Here is a 17,179-nt window from a genome sequence, read left to right as displayed (position 1 = left end):
CTCTCCTCTCCATCCTCTCCCTCCTCTCCCTCCTCTCCCTCCTCTCCCTCCTCTCCCTCCTCTCCCTCCTCTCCCTCCTCTCCCTCCTCTCTCTCCTCTCTCTCCTCTCTCTCCTCTCTCTCCTCTCTCTCCTCTCTCTCCTCTCTCTCCTCTCTCTCCTCTCTCTCCTCTCTCTCCTCTCTCTCCTCTCTCTCCTCTCTCTCCTCTCTCTCCTCTCCATCCTCTCCCTCCTCTCCATCCTCTCCCTCCTCTCCCTCCTCTCTCTCCTCTCTCTCCTCTCCATCCTCTCCATCCTCTCTCCTCTCTCTCCTCAGGCTATGCCCTCATACCTTCCACTAAATCTGACAACTTCTCGGACTCCAGTCACAGTGAGATTTCATCCCGGTCCAGCATCGTGAGCAACTGCTCTGTGGACTCCATGTCAGCAGCACTGCAGGACGAGAGGAGTTTGTCCCAGTCCCTCATCGTGGTGGATTCAGGCGGGGCAGAGAGAAAGGAGCATCCTCAGGCACTGACGGATTACACTCAGCCCTGCCCCGGGTAAGATGCAGCTGGTTCTGGTGGGGCTTGGTGTTCTGGTGTCAGAAGGGATAAGGAAGCTTTGGCCAGGACACAGTTGTACACTCCTTTGTGGTTATTATGCTTTTTCTGGAAGCTGGGACACTGGCTGCTGTGTGTGAACCTGTTTCCATAAGAAGCTTACAGTATTATTTGGGGAGACAACAGCTTGTTCCCATTGGTGGGGTTTAGCTGGATATTTCCTGCAGGAGACTGGAAGCTTGTTAGAAGCCAGGATGATGCTTAGCAAATTAGTGCCATGGTGAGAGAGAGCAAAAGAGCAACAGGATATGATCAATTCTCTGAGTCAGCAGTGCCAGTCACTTAACATGCTCTAATGTGATTTGTAAGGATTTTTCTAATTATCATTTGTTACTTAGGCAGACTGGCAGCTTTCTGCTATTGTCTTTCTGACAGTTTCCATACGAAAGGTCTTGTTACTTTAGTGCAGTGAGAATTTCCGCTGAAATGATGCTTTGAACTGGAAGTTTTTTGATTTTTCTTGCTAGATGTAGCACCTTGATCCATGGGATCAAGGATGTCTCCTAATATCTCTTGGGATAGATAGCATTGTCTGTCCTCAGTTGTCATGGATTTAGCTAAATGAGAGATTCTCCTTACATTTCTAATTTTTCCAGTACATAGAATCATAGAATGCTTTGGGTTGCAGTGGACCTTAAAGATCATCTTGATCCAGCCTCTGGGCAGGGATCAGGGTGCTTCCAACCCCATCCAGCCTGGCCTTGAACACTTCCAGGGATGGAAAGAAATGAGTAATTCTTTTCATTTCACAGGATTAAAATGTGAATTTAAAGATGTGCTTCATCAAAGGAAATAATTCCCTTTCTAGAAGGCATAATACACACTGAGTTTAAGTTTTGTGGTTGTTTCTTTCGTTTCAATGGGTTGCAAGGGAAGAAAGTCAGTTTTATCCTAGGATTTACAAGAAAAGGAAGGAAAAACACCCCTTGCTTGCACATACCTAAGAAATGTTCCTTGATTTCACAACATGTCAGTAAACTGCTGAGGGAGGGTGTTGAATTTTAATGTTGTGCTGCCCATACATTTGTTAACAAACCCAGAAATAGTTCAGAGACTTGAATAATGTCTAGCAATCCTATCTGCATGTATTCTAAGTTCATACAAACCTAACTTTATTTTTCCCCACTTAATTATGCATTTAGAGCGATTAGAGCTTTCAGCAGACATTTCCTTAAAAAAGAAATTTTGGACTTTGCTTTTCACAATCTGTCCCTCCATATTGTTCCCACAAATGTTACTTATGCCAAATATTTCCAAATGTTCTTGAAATTCAGCTGCTTCTACTCTGTCTAAACAGCATGATGTTGCTGCCAGTGAAGGGGTTGGATTTTATTCTAAATATTTATTTTTATTTTAGTTTATAAATGTAAAGAAAAAGGTGGTAGCAGACTAAATGTAAGAAGTAATTTACTCCTCTGCTTTCTGTCAAGCACTGTTGCTGTGATTGGTAGAGAAGAGCTAATGTGGGCCAGACTCAGGGATCTGGGGTGCAGCCTGGAAATAAATGTTTCAAACTTCTTACTCCCTTGGGAATAGCTTCCTTGCTGCTGTGTGCAGTAATGATTTGGGAGTAACACTGTCTCTTGTCAGTGCTCCCTTAAGCTTGCTGCCTTCCTGATACAAACCCAGAGTTGGCTCTGAGTACATTGCTCTTACTGTAAAAGCTTACAAGTGTTTTTTTCCCAATTTCTGTCATTTTCCAATGTAGCTGGTCCATCACTAGGCCTGCTCTGATCAGAGGGATGGCATTCACATCTTCCATGAGCAGCGAGGAGATCTCCCATGAGCACATCACGGTCGAGGCAGCAGACAGTGGCCGGGGAAGCTGGACTTCATGTTCAAGTAGTTCTCATGACAATTTCCAGAATATCCCAAACCAGAAGAGCTGGGATCTCCTCAGTTCTTACCGTCACACCCAGCTGGATGGACCTATAGCTGAAGTGGATCCCACAAACTGTTACTCTGAGGAGGGTTATTTGTATTCTGAAGCTTTTTCCAAAGCCAACAGGCAGTCGAAAGCCAGCGTGGAGCTCAATCAGTCTCGGCAGAGCTGGGCATCCTCCAGCTCCCTGTCAGACACTTATGAGACAAACTATGGGACAATCAAGCGGAGGGGGCTGGAGAACTCCACAGCGGAGCAGACGGAGGTTTTGGACTCTAAACCAGGTGCTGATACAGCTTACAAAACTGTTACTTCAAGTACAGAAAAAGGCCTGATAGGTAAGCCAAGCCAACAGCTCATGGAAGCTGCTACATCTGTTTTTCATTTTGATACTAAATTGTTAAGAAATGACATCAACTGGTCTGGGGCTGCCTGTCATGTTGAATTCAGCTTCACACGTGGTTGTAATCATAGCACTACACAGTTTTCAAGCCACCTTCTTTTGCATTAGGAATATCAAGATAATAAACAAGTACACTTCCCCATCACTTCATGGGTGTGCAGGAAAACTGCAGGAAAATGTCAGGCAGTTCTTTTCTCTAGTATGCTGTTTTGCTTTTTTGAATGGTTTTGGAGGTGTACTTATCACTGTAGCTGCTCTTCTGACAAGGGTCAGTGATCCCATGCTCTTTATAATGCTCCTTATAAATTATATATTATATAATAATGTAATTCCCAGGAACCCAGAGGGAAGTGCATGACTGCAGAGTGGTGTGGAGTTCATCTGCCACTCTGGAGCCGGGGCAACTTTCATCCACAGGGCTTTGGCTCTGAAAGCTATTTTGCTGTTTTAAGATGACATTTATTTGATTATACAGCTGCAGTTTGGCTACTTATGAAAGGAGAAAAAATTAAAAATGCTCTTTGAAATATGCATAGTTCTATCAAGCAAGATGTTCTTCCCCTGTCTGAGTTCATTAGCCAAAATTAAAGGAACTGGGTTAGTAGCAAGATAAAACATGGAATGCAAAGCTTTCTAAGACTGTGAGGCAAGGGTGCAGCTGAAATGCAATTTAATTACTGAGTGGATTGCTGGAGGGGTTTGTTATCAAAAGTAATTGCTTGAATAAACATTGCACGTAGGGCAGAGGTCTTGGATTGTGTTCCTCCTTCTTGACTTTGAAAAAGAAATCGTGGTGGAGCCTTGCAGAAGATTTGCTCCCAGCTCATTGCTATGCCTGTGCTCTGTGCTCTGCCCTTGCAGCCTTTCAGAGCTGTTCATAAGTGTCTGAGCTGTATTAGGAGATGGCAGGTTCACTCTTCAGTACATGCTGTCTTTGCTGACAGCACTTTCCCTTCCTTTTAATTCTTTTTCCATTCTGCACCATGTAGCTGTGAGGAGCACTCAGAGTGCTAGATGGGGCATGTTTGTTTGGTCAAGGAAAGATCAGATATGGATGGATATAATTACAGGTTTACAAATGCAAATCCATTAGCTGTTCACCATCACACAGTATGCCAAAGATATCTTCACTTCATGTCACCATTTGTAAAACACTATGAATTGGAACTTGACAAAGGGACACATTATTCTTGCATTACTACAGTAGATTAAAGGTTAGCTCTAGGGAGCCTGAAGCTTTCTCCTTTGAAGTAGAACATACCCACCCTTCTCATTCCTCCTGCAAATCCAGCAAAGACTGAAGGTGAGGTGAGGACCCAGCCCTTCCTTATCCCTCCAGGGAAGAGCAGATCCTCTTCACTTCCCCTGCATTTTCACAGAGACCTCATTCAGTGCTAGTTAAATGAAAATAAATCCTGTAATTCAATAATATAAATCTCTGCCTGTGCCCACGTGTATCTGCTAAACCCCAGACTGACTGAATTTGGTTTTGATTATTTTACTGTCAGCCCAAGCATGAGCTGAGGCCATAATGTATGAACCAGCTTGTGTTCCTGATACCAAAACCTGGAACCTCACAAGTCTACAACACAATAAGAAATACCCCTTTATTTTTCATCCCTTCACATTCTTCTAAGATAAGAAACTGTTACATTTGTTGAAATAAATGAAACTAATGAACATGTACTTTTTAAAATGGATCCACAGGAAGAATGCAAATTCACTTAACTAAGGGATTAAAGAAATTACCCTGGGTTTGAAACTCTACTGTTGAAACATGTCCATGGAAAAAAGCCCAGTTTAACATGCACATAAGCCCCAGACCTGGGGTGGGAGGGAGGCAAGGCAACCTAAGAAGAGTTAAATTTTGGGTTGAGAACCTCTGTGACTTGAACTACTGCTGAACAAGGCAGGGAGAAGATGAATTATGAGTCATGGACATTGCAAATAAATAATATCGATTATAGCCTTTTCATGACTGCACAAGGCATAATGCAGCCCTTCCAAAGGCTGTGCCAATAACTGTTCCTAGTTTTTTCTCACTTGTAAACAGAGAACATAGTTTAAGATAAGGGTATAAAATAACACAAAAACCAAGGGAAAAAAAAGTAAGAAATCAAAAGTATGAGTGTGACAAGCCATTATTCACTCTGTGAAAATGTAAAATAATTAATACAGTCTGCCTCATAGGATCAATTTTATGTGATGCTATTTTCTTCTTCCTGTGGCATAGCCAGATGGTTTCATGTCTTCATACACATCAGTTGATACGGTGATATTTTATTGTAATGAATTTGTGTTAAGCAACTGACCTCTTTAGGATGATGAAATGGATGTTGGAAGTCAACCAGCAGTTTTTGCTGTCAAACACCAGCATGCTGCGCAAAGTAACTCTGGGCTGGTTGCCTTAATTCCTTCTGTTTCAGTTTCCCAGCCTGTAACTGTGGCAGCAGACTTGGCTGTGCTGGCTCTCCAGCCTGCCAGAGAGCTCCAGGGCATCCCCTGGTGCAGCAGGCCATAGGAGCAGGGACTGTAATAAAAGGTGTTAATTGCAGTCTGAATACAGACAAGCTTAGAGTCCTCTTTCCACTCAACTGACATCTCACCTAAGGAGTTCTCAGATTCTCTTAATACTCTGACTTCTTAAAATAAATAGAAAATAGAAATTAAGGCATAAATATCTGCTGCTGACATTATAACCAGTGTTTCTGCATTTGCATTTTGTTATCAGTTTCTGTTTTGCCATTGTAACATTTCATGATTTTTTAACGTTTTGTTTCCTTTCTTTTTCTTCTTTAACATTTCCATTGCTTATTTCTTGTGCCCAGTGTACTGTGTCACCTCACCTAAGAAGGACGATAGGTATAGGGAGCCACCGCCCACCCCTCCGGGATATATGGGGATTTCTTTAGCGGACATAAAAGAAGGATCGCCCCATCACCCACACCTCAAACCTCCAGACTATAGTGTGGCAGTGCAGAGGTCAAAAATGCTGCACAGTGACCTCTCTAGACTTGCACCAGCTGCTCTCGGTAGTGACCCGGTGGCCTGTGTCTCCTCGAGGACGCCTCAGTGGTACGGCCGGCAGCCGTCCAGCCCCAGAGTAGCAGACTTGCCTGACGCAGATAGTGAAGAGGATGGTAGGTGAACACCTGCTTCGGGAGTGGGGCTGTGCAGGGTGCACTTCACAGCGATCTTCTGGGCTTTCTCTTGGGTCATTCTTGGAGATTAAAAGCAGATTAATCTCTAAATACACAGTTGTGTGTGTATGGCTGGATGCACATGTGTGGCTGTGTATGTCATGCATAGCTTTGTGCATGTACATACACGTTTAAAGCAAAGAATAATGCCTTCCCCATAGAAGAAGCATGTTGGCACCAAACAAAGTCAAAGTATATGTAAATAAATAAATATACAAAAATACACGTATGAGATCTCCTAAAGTACAGCTGAGACACTTAAGAGCATGTAGATATTGGTTTGTTTTTTTTTTTTTTCTTTAAAATCTGTCTCTTCTTAAACACTGATGAGACACTGACAGGCTACATGTGGAAAAATTCTAGCCTCCCTGGGTTGATTAACTGGTGTCCCAGTGATTTGGCTGGCATAAGAGTGATGGTCTAAAATGAGTGATTTGGATTTGGTGGAGTGAACTTACTTAATTTGTATTTGGATGTGCTGGCATTGAGCTGCCTTATGCCTCAGCAGATATTTTTGGAGATTGAGTTTCAAAGTATTGAACAAAATAATATTGAACTTCTGTTCTTCTGGAGAGTGCATTTGATGAAACCTGTGTTCGGTGCCTAACTTGGCCTGACAGTGTCTCTTCCAGTTCATTTTTCATATTCTTGTTTGAAGCAACAGCCAGTGCTACCAGGCACGGCATTTGTGGGGTTACCAAAATGTGAGGGGATTTTCTGATAAAGACTGCTCTTATATTGTGTCAAAGCTAACTTCAGGTCAGGGGAATTTCTACTTAATTGTCTGCTGATTTGCTTTTAATTTCTGTGCACCAATGTGATCTTCTATACCTTTAGCTGGTGAACTCATTTTTTTTATTAGAATGTTGTGATAATTTCCTTCCATTTCAGTCTGATTTAAAATGAGTCTGTATTTAGATTTAAACAACTTCTAATGCAAAATTATTGCATCTTGGCCCTTTAAAATGTGTAAGCAGTAGTTAACATATATATTACTACTGCAATTCAAACTTACAGTAAACGTAAAGCTGCCTGGCATTAATTCTGTTGTGCTTTTGATGTAAAAATAAGGAAGTCATTGCTTCAAAAATTTTTAATCAATTTTTTTCTAAGCTATATTTAACTGTACACTTTTAGAGGCACCTATTTTGCTATTCTCAAAGTGCTTGGTTAATTTTATTTGGTATAAAATGCCCACTGCATGGAAGTTTGCTGGCTTTTTTCCCAGATCCATGGCTTTTGGCATACTGGGAGCTGCATGCTGATCATTTTTGGAGGATCTGGGATTTTCTGTTTTGCAATCTGTCTTTATCGTATGACCATCATCCCTCAGACTGCAGAAGCTGTGGATGCCCCATCCCTGGAAGTGCACAAGTCCAGGCTGGATGGGGCTTGGAGCAACCTGGATGGTGTCACATTCATGTCAATGCCTATGGCATGAAGTTGGAATGAGATGCTTTATAAGGTTCCTTCCAACCCAAACCATTCTGTGGTTGCCTGAGGATTGGATAAATGGTGATACGGAATGTGTAGCGATCAGTGGTAATAAAGAGAGTGAAAACATGCTGCTGAAGGGGTGAAGTTGGCATAGACTCACTGTGATCACCTCATTGGGTGCTGGTCTGTGCCCTGTGTGCCCGAGGAGGTGGGAACTGGTGGAATAATTGCCTGTTTCTTTATCTTGTTTTACAGAAGATGAACAAGTATCAGCAGTTTAACCCTTGGATTATTTACATAAGCCACTCACAATACAAGGGATGCGGGAGAACGTCTCATGGTTCTGTGAGCGACTGCTGACAACTTGCTGCTACTGACCTCAGACCTTGCCTCTGTCACAGATGAGATGGAACAGGGTGGATCACCTCTTTGCACATTCCTTCACTCTGCCACCACCACCTAAGAAGCTGTTTCTGCCTATGAAATAGGAAATCCTGTTCAAGGAATGTGCTGACTGCCTGGATACCAACACGGGTACCCAGAGATGGACCGCGCTTCATGCATTGGGGAGGACCAGTTGTCACCACCACTTGAAACTTGGGAGCATTTTTCTGTATGATACCATTTAATCCTTTCGTAGTTTCCATTGTTGCTATTTTCTACATGACCGTTAGAAGTCTGAGAGTGTTATCTTATGAACTTGAAAAAAAAAATTATATCAAAATGTCAGCAAAAGCGAAGGATGTTGCTGAAGTATCTGAAAATAATTTATTAATTTAATATTTTTAAATAGGAGTTTCCTTTATGTGTGTTGGGAGTGCTCTGGTTGGCTAATATAAATGTTTAGTCAATGTGAAAGTAAATTGGGTACACATCAACAGTTGTGCTCTCGAAATAAACACAGAAAAGTAGAAACGGGTGCAGAAATTTACAGATTTTAGAGTGAATTTAGATTTTACATGTATAGAGCTCAGTGCTCTGCAGAGCAGTGTCTGTCAAGCCAGCACTCCTGCTGCTCCCCTCCCACATGAACACAGCAAAAACCGCCTGGCCAAGGATTTTTAGAATTTTTTTTAGCTAAGGCAACAGTTGGTGCTCTCCTCCCCTATTAAGGAATGTTTGAAATGTGGAAGCCGCAGCTTATGGGGGAGCATTTGGGGAGATCTGAAGCTTTCCCAAAGGAGTTCTAACCAGGTTTTGCCCTGCAGAGTTCAATATGCAAAGCATATTCTAAAACTCAAAACTCAGCTGTGTGTTGTGGTTTTTAAGATCATCTCACATGTCCTGGCCTTTTCCCAGAGTTGCACAGGGTTTAGTTGCAAAGGTTATATTTTAAAAAAACAATAAAATAATTAGAAATCACCTACATTTCACAATAAAATTTGTGAAACTGAATAATAAATGACACAGTCCTTATAGAAGAGCATAATGCATTCTATCATGGGTTAAAAAACTGTGGTGTTTATCTGGAAAATACAGATGATCTCAAACAATTTTTTTTAAAATCCTAGTTAAAAATCTTGATGGCGTTGATGTCAGTGAGAGTTTTGACTTGCAGCCAGCCTCTAGTTTGACTATGGTCAAAAGAATTGCTTCTTTGATGTTACTTTTAGCCAGCCAGAGTGCATAAGGGTAGAACTGGAAATGCCTGCTGCAGGTTCTTTTCTTTCTCTTTCTTTCCTTTCTTTCCATTCTTCCGTCTTTCCTTCCATCCTTCCTTCCATATATAACACCCCATTCTAGTGTTAAAATCAGAAATGAATGTGTGAATATATATTTAAACATTTAATTGTAAATCTTTGTTGTGATGTTTACAGCCTAAGCTAGAAAGATGATGTTTGTCATTTTTACAGTGCCTCAAAACTGATTTCTATATCCATAGTTGTGAAGAGCTTTAAGGGTTTTTTTTTTTTTTAACCTATATGTGTGCAGGGGTGCAAGATGAATGCAACATTTTTGGAAAATGCCACAAGTACCAAAAACAATCCAAAGCCTTTGATGTGCTTTCTTCATAGTAGCTAGGGGCTGATGCAGCCAGGTGGATGTGAATGACCCAGCCTATGTCTGCCTTCAGAGCAGTTCCAGGTTCAACATTGCCTGGAATGTACCTGTCATGATTGGAATTGAGAAGGTGTAAATGAACAGTGATGCTGAGGAAGAGGGTGCCTAATTTATAACTCACTGGTTGGCTGTATGAATTTTTGGCACAAGTATCAGAGAAGAAAATGGTTGAAAAAAATATATTACCTCACTTGAGGTATGGCATAATAAATGCATTTTGCTTTCTTAAGGCCTTAATGACTAAAAATTAATGTGTCAAAGCAATGCAGGGCAGAGTGAGTGTTTTCAACACATGAAATATTGATAATGGAACTCTTGAACTGATATTCCTGTGGGATAAATGCAGGTCCTGCCATCCCACTGTCAGCTGTACTTGCTTAACTTCTACATGGAAACAAAAGGCTTTGTGTTCCATCAGAAATCATCTGTGTTTTGCCAGGTGAATGAAACCGTACAGTTCCTTGGCCTTGGGGGGGTGCTGCAGCTTATTCCAGCCTGTTGAACAAAAGCACAGGGGATGGGGGTTACTAAAGTGGCTTTCTTTTACCCCAAAACCCAATAGTGCTGCCTTTGAGGACACAGGGAAGCCCCAGTATGGAGCAGGGTCGGGGTCTCCTGGCAGTCAGCAAGAGCAGCTGAATAAATCACCCATCCAAACACGGTGTTTGATGGTGTTTGCACATCAACAGCATCCATCTGTTCCACGGGGCTTGGCAGACACTGAAAAGTTCTGGAATGAGTGAAATTCTCACTAATCATATTTTCCTAATAGCCAACACACCTGGTGTACATAAATCATGTATAAAAGATGGACAGATGAGCTACTCCTGCCTCGCACAGTGTGGCTTTTTTGCTGCTCCTTGCTGGGGTTTTTGTTTGTTTGTTTTTAACTCAACCGATCACATTGATTGGGGCCAATAGCCAAATGTAGAGTGTCTGTGGGTTTGAAGAGGCATTATCCCTTTTTTTTGTAATTCAGACAAAAGCAATATGGTGATTAGTACCTGTTGTACACTGCTTTGTTGAAGTGATGTCTTCTGGACCACAGATCCCCGATTCTGTACCTCTGCTAAGTTCTTCAAACTCGGGCTCTGATGCTGATAAACAGTTAAGGTGCCTCACGTCATGTTCTTCCACTGCCATACCTGGGTTTGCTCACTTCCTGCTCGTTTTTAGCTCCTGACTTGTTGGTGAAAGATGCATTTTAGATTTCTATGATTTAAGTACACAGTGTTTTGTTATAAATCTTAAACTTCCAAGTAGTTCCTGAGAAAGCGGTGTAGTTTGGTAAAATTGAATTGGCCTCTCCAGTTACAGAAAGGGGAAAATGAGTTCTGTGAGCCTCATGTTCATCTCCCAAGTGCACAAAAGAATGGAAAGACAGTGGCTGTGGATGTTTGCAGTTCACGTTTTTGCAGTGTGGACAAATCTTGAGTGTTTGGCAACAGTGGGCAATGTGGGACTTTCCTTGGTCCTTCCTTTTGCCTTTACTCAGATAAGTTTGTAGGTGTTGCCTCACCTTGAGAATTGTGTGTGATTTTTGGGCACCACGATATGAAAAAGACATGAAGCTATTAGAGAGCATCTGAAGGAGGCCACAAGGATGGGGAAGGGTCTGGAGGGGGAAGCCTTATAAGGAGGGGCTTAGGGCACTTGGTCTGTTCAGCCTGGGGAAAAGGAGATTGAGAGGAGAGAGACCTCATTGCAATCTGCAACATCCTCCTGAGGGACAGCATTGACCTCTTCACTCTCATGACCAGTGACAGGTCACGGGAGAATGGCCTGAAGCTCTGTCAGTGGAGCTTTAGGTTGAGTATTAGGAAAAAGTATTTCCCCCAGAGGGTTGTTGGGCACTGGAACAGCTCCCCAGGGAAGTGGTCACAGCACCAGCCTGGCAGAGCTCAAGAAGTGTTTGGACAACACTCTAAGGTACAGGGTGGGATTTTTGGGGGTGGTGCTGTGCAGGTCCAGGAGTTCAGCTTGATGATCCTGATGAATGCCTTCCAGCTCAGCAGATTCTGTAGTGCCAGGTGAGGGATGCTTCACTGCAGGGTGGTCAGAACCCATTGCTTGGGATGGGGTGCAGTGGGGCTGTCTGCACCTGCCAGAGGCAGAGGGTGTCCCCAGGAGCTGAACATAGCAGTGATGCCACTTGCAGAGGGGCCTGTGGGGCATCAGGGGTGTTCCAAAACCTCTTTCATTGCATCCCAAGTAATTTTACTGCAGGCAACAGTGGAAATACAGCCCTGTCATTTAAGTTTCTGTAAAACATTAGAATTTTTGAAGGATAAACTTAATCACTGCCTTTGCCATAAGAAAAGAAAAAAGGGATACTCTCTCTTTATAAAAGCTTTACACATTATATTTTAGAATGCTTGTATTGAGGGTAATCTATCTTGAATTCCCAACCCAGCATTTGCTTCTGTTGTGCTTTTTATTGTTTTATCTTTATTTCTGATATACCTGGAATGCAGTTTAGCTTGGTATTAATTAAATTCTAAATATGTGAGCATATTGGCAAAACTGCACAGATGTAATGATATTCCAATAGCAACTGTACTGCACAAGTCAGTGATTGTAAAGTATTCTGTAACAAGCAATGTTTGTCTCCTATTTTTTGATACCTCTTACACTTATGTCTTTTAGAAAGACAGTGCCTCTGTATGCTTTTTGTATTTTTACTGAGTGATTGTAAATATTTGTTATATTTTTGGTTAAGAGAATGTTTAAAAGTACTGTTTATTATCCAATCTATTAATATGTTGGAATCAATAAACAATCAACATGTATTAATTGTTTCCAGCAGCTGTTTTCTGGCAGCCAGTGGAGGATGGAGCTGAGGTGGGGAGTGATGTTCACCCTGGGATCAAAGAGGAGCCACCACTGAGTGATTTTGTTGTGTCCTCACAGTGAGGACAATACAGCCAGACATGTGATACTCAGAGGGCTGGAGCACCTTTTCTGTGAAAATGGGCTCAGACAGGTGGAGTTGTTCAGACTGAGGAAGAGAAGGATCTGTGGAGACCTTAGAGTCCCTTTCAGTGTAAAAGGGCTCCAGGAGAGCTGGAGAGGGGCTCGACAAGGGACAATGGCTTTAATCTGAAGGAAGGCAGGATTGGTTTTGATTTTAGGAAGAAATTCTTGCCTGTGAGGGTGGTGAGGCCCTGGCACACAGCTGTGGCTGCTCCATCCATGGAACTGTCCAAGGACAGGGCTTAGAGCAACCTGGGACAGTGGAAGGTGCTCCTGCCCATGGCAGGAGGGGTGAGGTTGGACTAGATGACCTTGAAATGTCCCTCCCCACCCAAACCACTCTGTATTTCTATGATCTTCCTACTTTCCCTGGGTTCTGTGCCTGCTGCCTCAGCATCGACCCTGAGAGCCCAGAGAGAGCCTGAGGTCCTTGGCTGGTGTGTGGTGCCTCCCAGACCTTCACCCTGTGCACCACACACAGATGGAAGTGTGTGCTGGCACTGAGGGTGGAACAACAGAGTCAAAAATGCTTCTTTTTCCTCCCCCTTATTTTTGCAGAGGGTCTGTGGCCCCCAGCCACCCCAGTGTTGTGGTGCTGAAGGTGGGATGGGCAATGGGAGAGCAGGAGCTGTGCTGGGCTGCCCTGCCCTGCCTGACATGGCCAATTCTGGCTGCGTTTTCCCTCCATTTGTGTGCTGATCATACAAAAGCTAAGCTATGTGGGAATTTTGTGGGAAAGGACACTTGTGTCTTTTCTTTGCTAGCAAGCAGAGTCTGCAGCTTCTTGTTCTTTGCTCCCCCAATGCAAATGACATTTTCTTCCCTTCCTCCCTGTTCAGGCCCTTTCCCTGCACTGTACATGGGGATGTGGACATGGGGATGTGGCTGCACCTCTGCTGCAGGGCAGATAAGAATTGAGTTTTATCTTCACCATCTTACTCACCCCAGTGGTACTGTACAGTTTTAAAATCACAGAATCACAGAATCATTTGGTTGGGAAGGGACCTTAACCCTCACCCAGTTCCAACCCTCTGCCATGGGCAAGGATGCCTTCCACCAGCCAGGTTGATCAGAGCCCTGTCCAGCCCCACCTTGTTTGCAGAACCTTGTTCAAAACCAGCCTGGTTTTGTTCCCGGGAATCTTTGAATTCCAGCAGTTTCTGGGAGGTGGTAAGGTTTTTCATTTTCTTTTTCTTTTTTTTTTTTTTTTTTTTAAACTTCTGAAAACGTCTGTTCTTTTTAAAGAAGGAGAAGGAGCAGAGCTGCCACAAGAGGCCAGCATTGCCTCTGGTTTTGTGAGTGCCTGTGCAGGCTTTGCAGGGGCTGTGCACGCTGTCGCTGCGGTGCTCAAGCCAGTACCCAGCACCTTGGCGGGTGGCACTGGGGACATTTTGGGATTCACCTGTTGCTCTCCAGCCATGGGCTGCCCTGGGCCCCTTGGAAATGTCTGCATGTCACATTGCACTTAGAACTTCACAAGGATGTCTGGTACCTGGTCTTGATTCCTCCATGGATGATCCCTTTTCATCCATGATCGTTATCCTGCCTTGGGGAAGCCGTGCCCTTTTCTCCACATCTCTTCATCCACTGTGCTGGAGGAAAGCTGTGAAGTATTTCTTCCCATGGCAGAAGCATCAGCAGCTGGTAAGGTGGTGTGGGAAGGCAGCACATAGCTCTCAGATTCTGCTGGGAGGTGTAGTGCCAGGATGGCCTGACTGCAGCCAGCAATTCCTTGTGTAAAATCAAATGGAGGAGAAGCAGTGTCACTAGCGAGCAATCCACATAATGAGGTACTTGGATTTTGGGCTTCTCTTTCATCTCCTCTTTCCAGGTGGTGGAAACCCAGCACATAATCTGCAGCATCACTTCCCATCCTCACATTCCATGGGAAGACTTGGACCCAAGCATTTGGGTCAGACCTGGTGCTGTTTGAGTGGTGGAAGCTTCTTGCTTAGATGGAGCTTCATATTCCCTGTGCTTGAGGGCTTCTGATGCTGCACTAAGTGCATCAAATAGGTGCTGACCTAAACTTGAATGTATTCCCTGGGGACACTCAGGCTTCATCTGATTTTCTGCTGAAGAGTCAGTAGCAATCTCATTTTATTTGGAAGAATGAACAATTGCTTGTTAGACTGCAGTAGTGCCATGTGTTATTTGCTCAAGGAGAAGTTGAGAATTGTCCCTCCAAAGTAAATATGAAAAGAGAGATGAATTCTCCACAGAAGATTGCTTGCCCAGATGCTGCCTGCTGGAAACATGCTTTCTTTTTGCCATAAGGAAGAAGGCAAGAACTGGACTGGCAGCAGCAGGGTCACAGCCTGAGGTGTCTCCACCACCTGGGGACTTGCCAGGAGGGCTCTGTAGGCAGGGTCAGTCAGTGTTTGAGCCACCCATCATTTATTAAGAGGGTAAAATGTGCTGGAGAGACCGTGTTATGAGCACCAGGAGGACTAAAACCTGTCCCTGCACCATTCTTCCCTCTGGGTTGAATTCCTGCACTTTTGAGGATGGTGTAAATGCATTTCTCATCCATCCTTAATTCAGGAGGAGCACTTCAAGTCTCTGGTGTTTGTGCTATGTGCTTTCAGGCTGTGGCATCAGCTCTTGTGGTTTGACCCAGAATTTGCAGATTTTTTAGCTTTCCTGAAGATCCAGGTCCTGGAGGCACATGATGACATGAACTGATGACATTTTGGTGGAGGGTGGGGGTATGTAAAGAAGCTCTTGTTGCTGTGAAAACCTTGAAAACACAAACTATAAAAAGAATTCTTAAAAAAAAAAGTGTGAAGGAGATGAAAACCCATATTGATTTAACCTGCCCCTGGCTCTCATCAGCACTGAGCTGCTAGCTCCACGTACTGAAATCCCACAGCCCATCAACAGAAAAGCACAAAGTCTTTCTTCAAGGTACTGACCTGAAGACTTTTACTTTTCTGAGAGAGCCAACACTCCTGGAAATGAAGGAAGAACCAAGTTGTTTGTACAAGATGAATGCTAAATGGGCTCTACAAAGATTTCTGTTCATTCCCCTGAATTTGTCAGAGGAGGAGAATAATTACAAGTGTCACAGTGCTGCAAGTCAGTCTTGGTTTGGGAGAGAGGGAGAAATATGGTAATAAGTGAAGTTCCAATGTAGATATATTTGCATTTAACACTTAGGAGTATCAATAAAGATAACTGTAACTGTATGTGCAATTTCAAAGCTCACAGTGCAATTTTATATCCTCAAACACCTGTTTTAGGATCAGAGCAGAATAATTGGCTTATTTTTATATCTATCAGTTAGGCACGATCAAGTTTATTATAAATTCAAACTCATTTATGTAAACATGACTTGGGTTGAACAACTCCACAGAGCAATGATGCTGGGGACAGTATGTTTGGAGCAGCAGAACTCCAGTTGGCTGTACAGCAGGATGCTGCTACATGGCAAAACTCATGGCTCCAGAGGGAGATGGCCCTTTCAGGAAGGTGACAGTATTTTATTAAGGAAAAACTCCTCCAGGAGTCAAGTCTCAAGTAAAAGAAAAATGAAGAGATGCAAAATAGAGCTGAAATATTATTTTAGTAAAGCCATGGAAATAAACAATGATATACTAAAATATCTCCTTTAATTCATAAGAAAAGTATGGGGGGGAAATGTATTCAGACTGTGAATCTGAGCAAAGACATCCATTAATAAAGCCAAGCAAATGTTAAAGTAGCTGTGATCCCATGAGATGCTTGAACAGAGAGACAGAAATGAGAGTTATTGAGAACCCTTTGCCCCCAGGGAGAGAAGAAGACAACCTCTGTTCACAGAGATGATCACAGAAACAAATAGAAAAAACCTTTGCCTTTAAATAACTCATCCTTAAAATAATACCCCATGAGTACATTGCCCATAGACACACCTCTAAAAAAGCTGTGAAAATGAGAAGAAATATCATTATGGCATAATTTTTACCCAGGCAACTGCTATTTGTAAAAGTGAAAAGCCACAAGAAAACTGTTTTTTTAAATACAACCTCCATAGCATGACAAAAGAAAACTCCTCTCCCTCCAAGAACTGATAAAAAACTATTGTATAGTTAGTACTGTTTTAACATCCCAGGTTTTGTCTCTATCAGTTAAGAAAAAAAAGTTAACAAAAGGAAGAAAAGTTTCTAGAAGTTTTATTCTAGTTTATTATTCTTGTGATCCTGTTAATAGAATTTTTTATTCCTTTTAAGTTTCAAACCTATTTTACCCTTCTCCTAACCCAAATCTCACAGTGAAAAATAAGTGCCCTAGTAATTTTAGCCAGTGATAAACCCACCACATTATTTAGTGTGGTGGCTGGGAAACTCAAATTAGCAAATCTAAACCACTCCAGGGTTATCAGGGGTTGATGGAGGCTTTCATGACCTGCTTGCCCAGGATTGTGAGCACACCTTGTCTTCATTTCGGTGTAGTGTATGTTGGGGTAAATACACCTCTAATGCTTAGCTGCAATGTGATGGCTCCTCTCCTTTCTCTCATTTTCTCTTCAGTGTTAGTAGTGAAGCTGGTGGAGGGGAAGGTCTCATGGTAGGCTTCTGCTTGGAGGACCAAAGGAGTGATGAAGAACCTGGTATGAGGGTGAAATCCTTCCCTGTGAGGGTG

General features: G+C 42.9%; 1 protein-coding gene across 13 annotated transcripts in view; it reads left to right on the top strand.

Annotated features, from left to right (window-relative positions):
* Nucleotides 1-12,372, top strand: part of RAPGEF6 (Rap guanine nucleotide exchange factor 6) — a 122,333-nt gene extending 109,961 nt beyond the window's left edge. For 10 of the 13 annotated variants that reach the window (XM_058848727.1, XM_058848721.1, XM_058848723.1 and 7 more), the window contains 4 exons: nt 315-540; nt 2,309-2,820; nt 5,714-6,025; nt 7,778-12,372. In XM_058848727.1, coding sequence (XP_058704710.1) covers nt 315-540; nt 2,309-2,820; nt 5,714-6,025; nt 7,778-7,803 — 1,076 coding nt within the window. In that variant the 3' untranslated portion in view covers nt 7,804-12,372. The remainder of the gene's footprint in view (nt 1-314; nt 541-2,308; nt 2,821-5,713; nt 6,026-7,777) is intronic. The other 3 variants (XM_058848730.1, XM_058848729.1, XM_058848728.1) reach the window with 1 other exon arrangement.
* The last annotated feature ends 4,807 nt before the right edge of the window (nt 12,373-17,179 follow it).

This window comes from Poecile atricapillus, chromosome 13, assembly GCF_030490865.1.
Source record: "Poecile atricapillus isolate bPoeAtr1 chromosome 13, bPoeAtr1.hap1, whole genome shotgun sequence".
NCBI classification, from domain to species: Eukaryota; Metazoa; Chordata; class Aves; order Passeriformes; family Paridae; genus Poecile; species Poecile atricapillus.
This window is presented reverse-complemented; position numbering and strand designations above follow the sequence as displayed.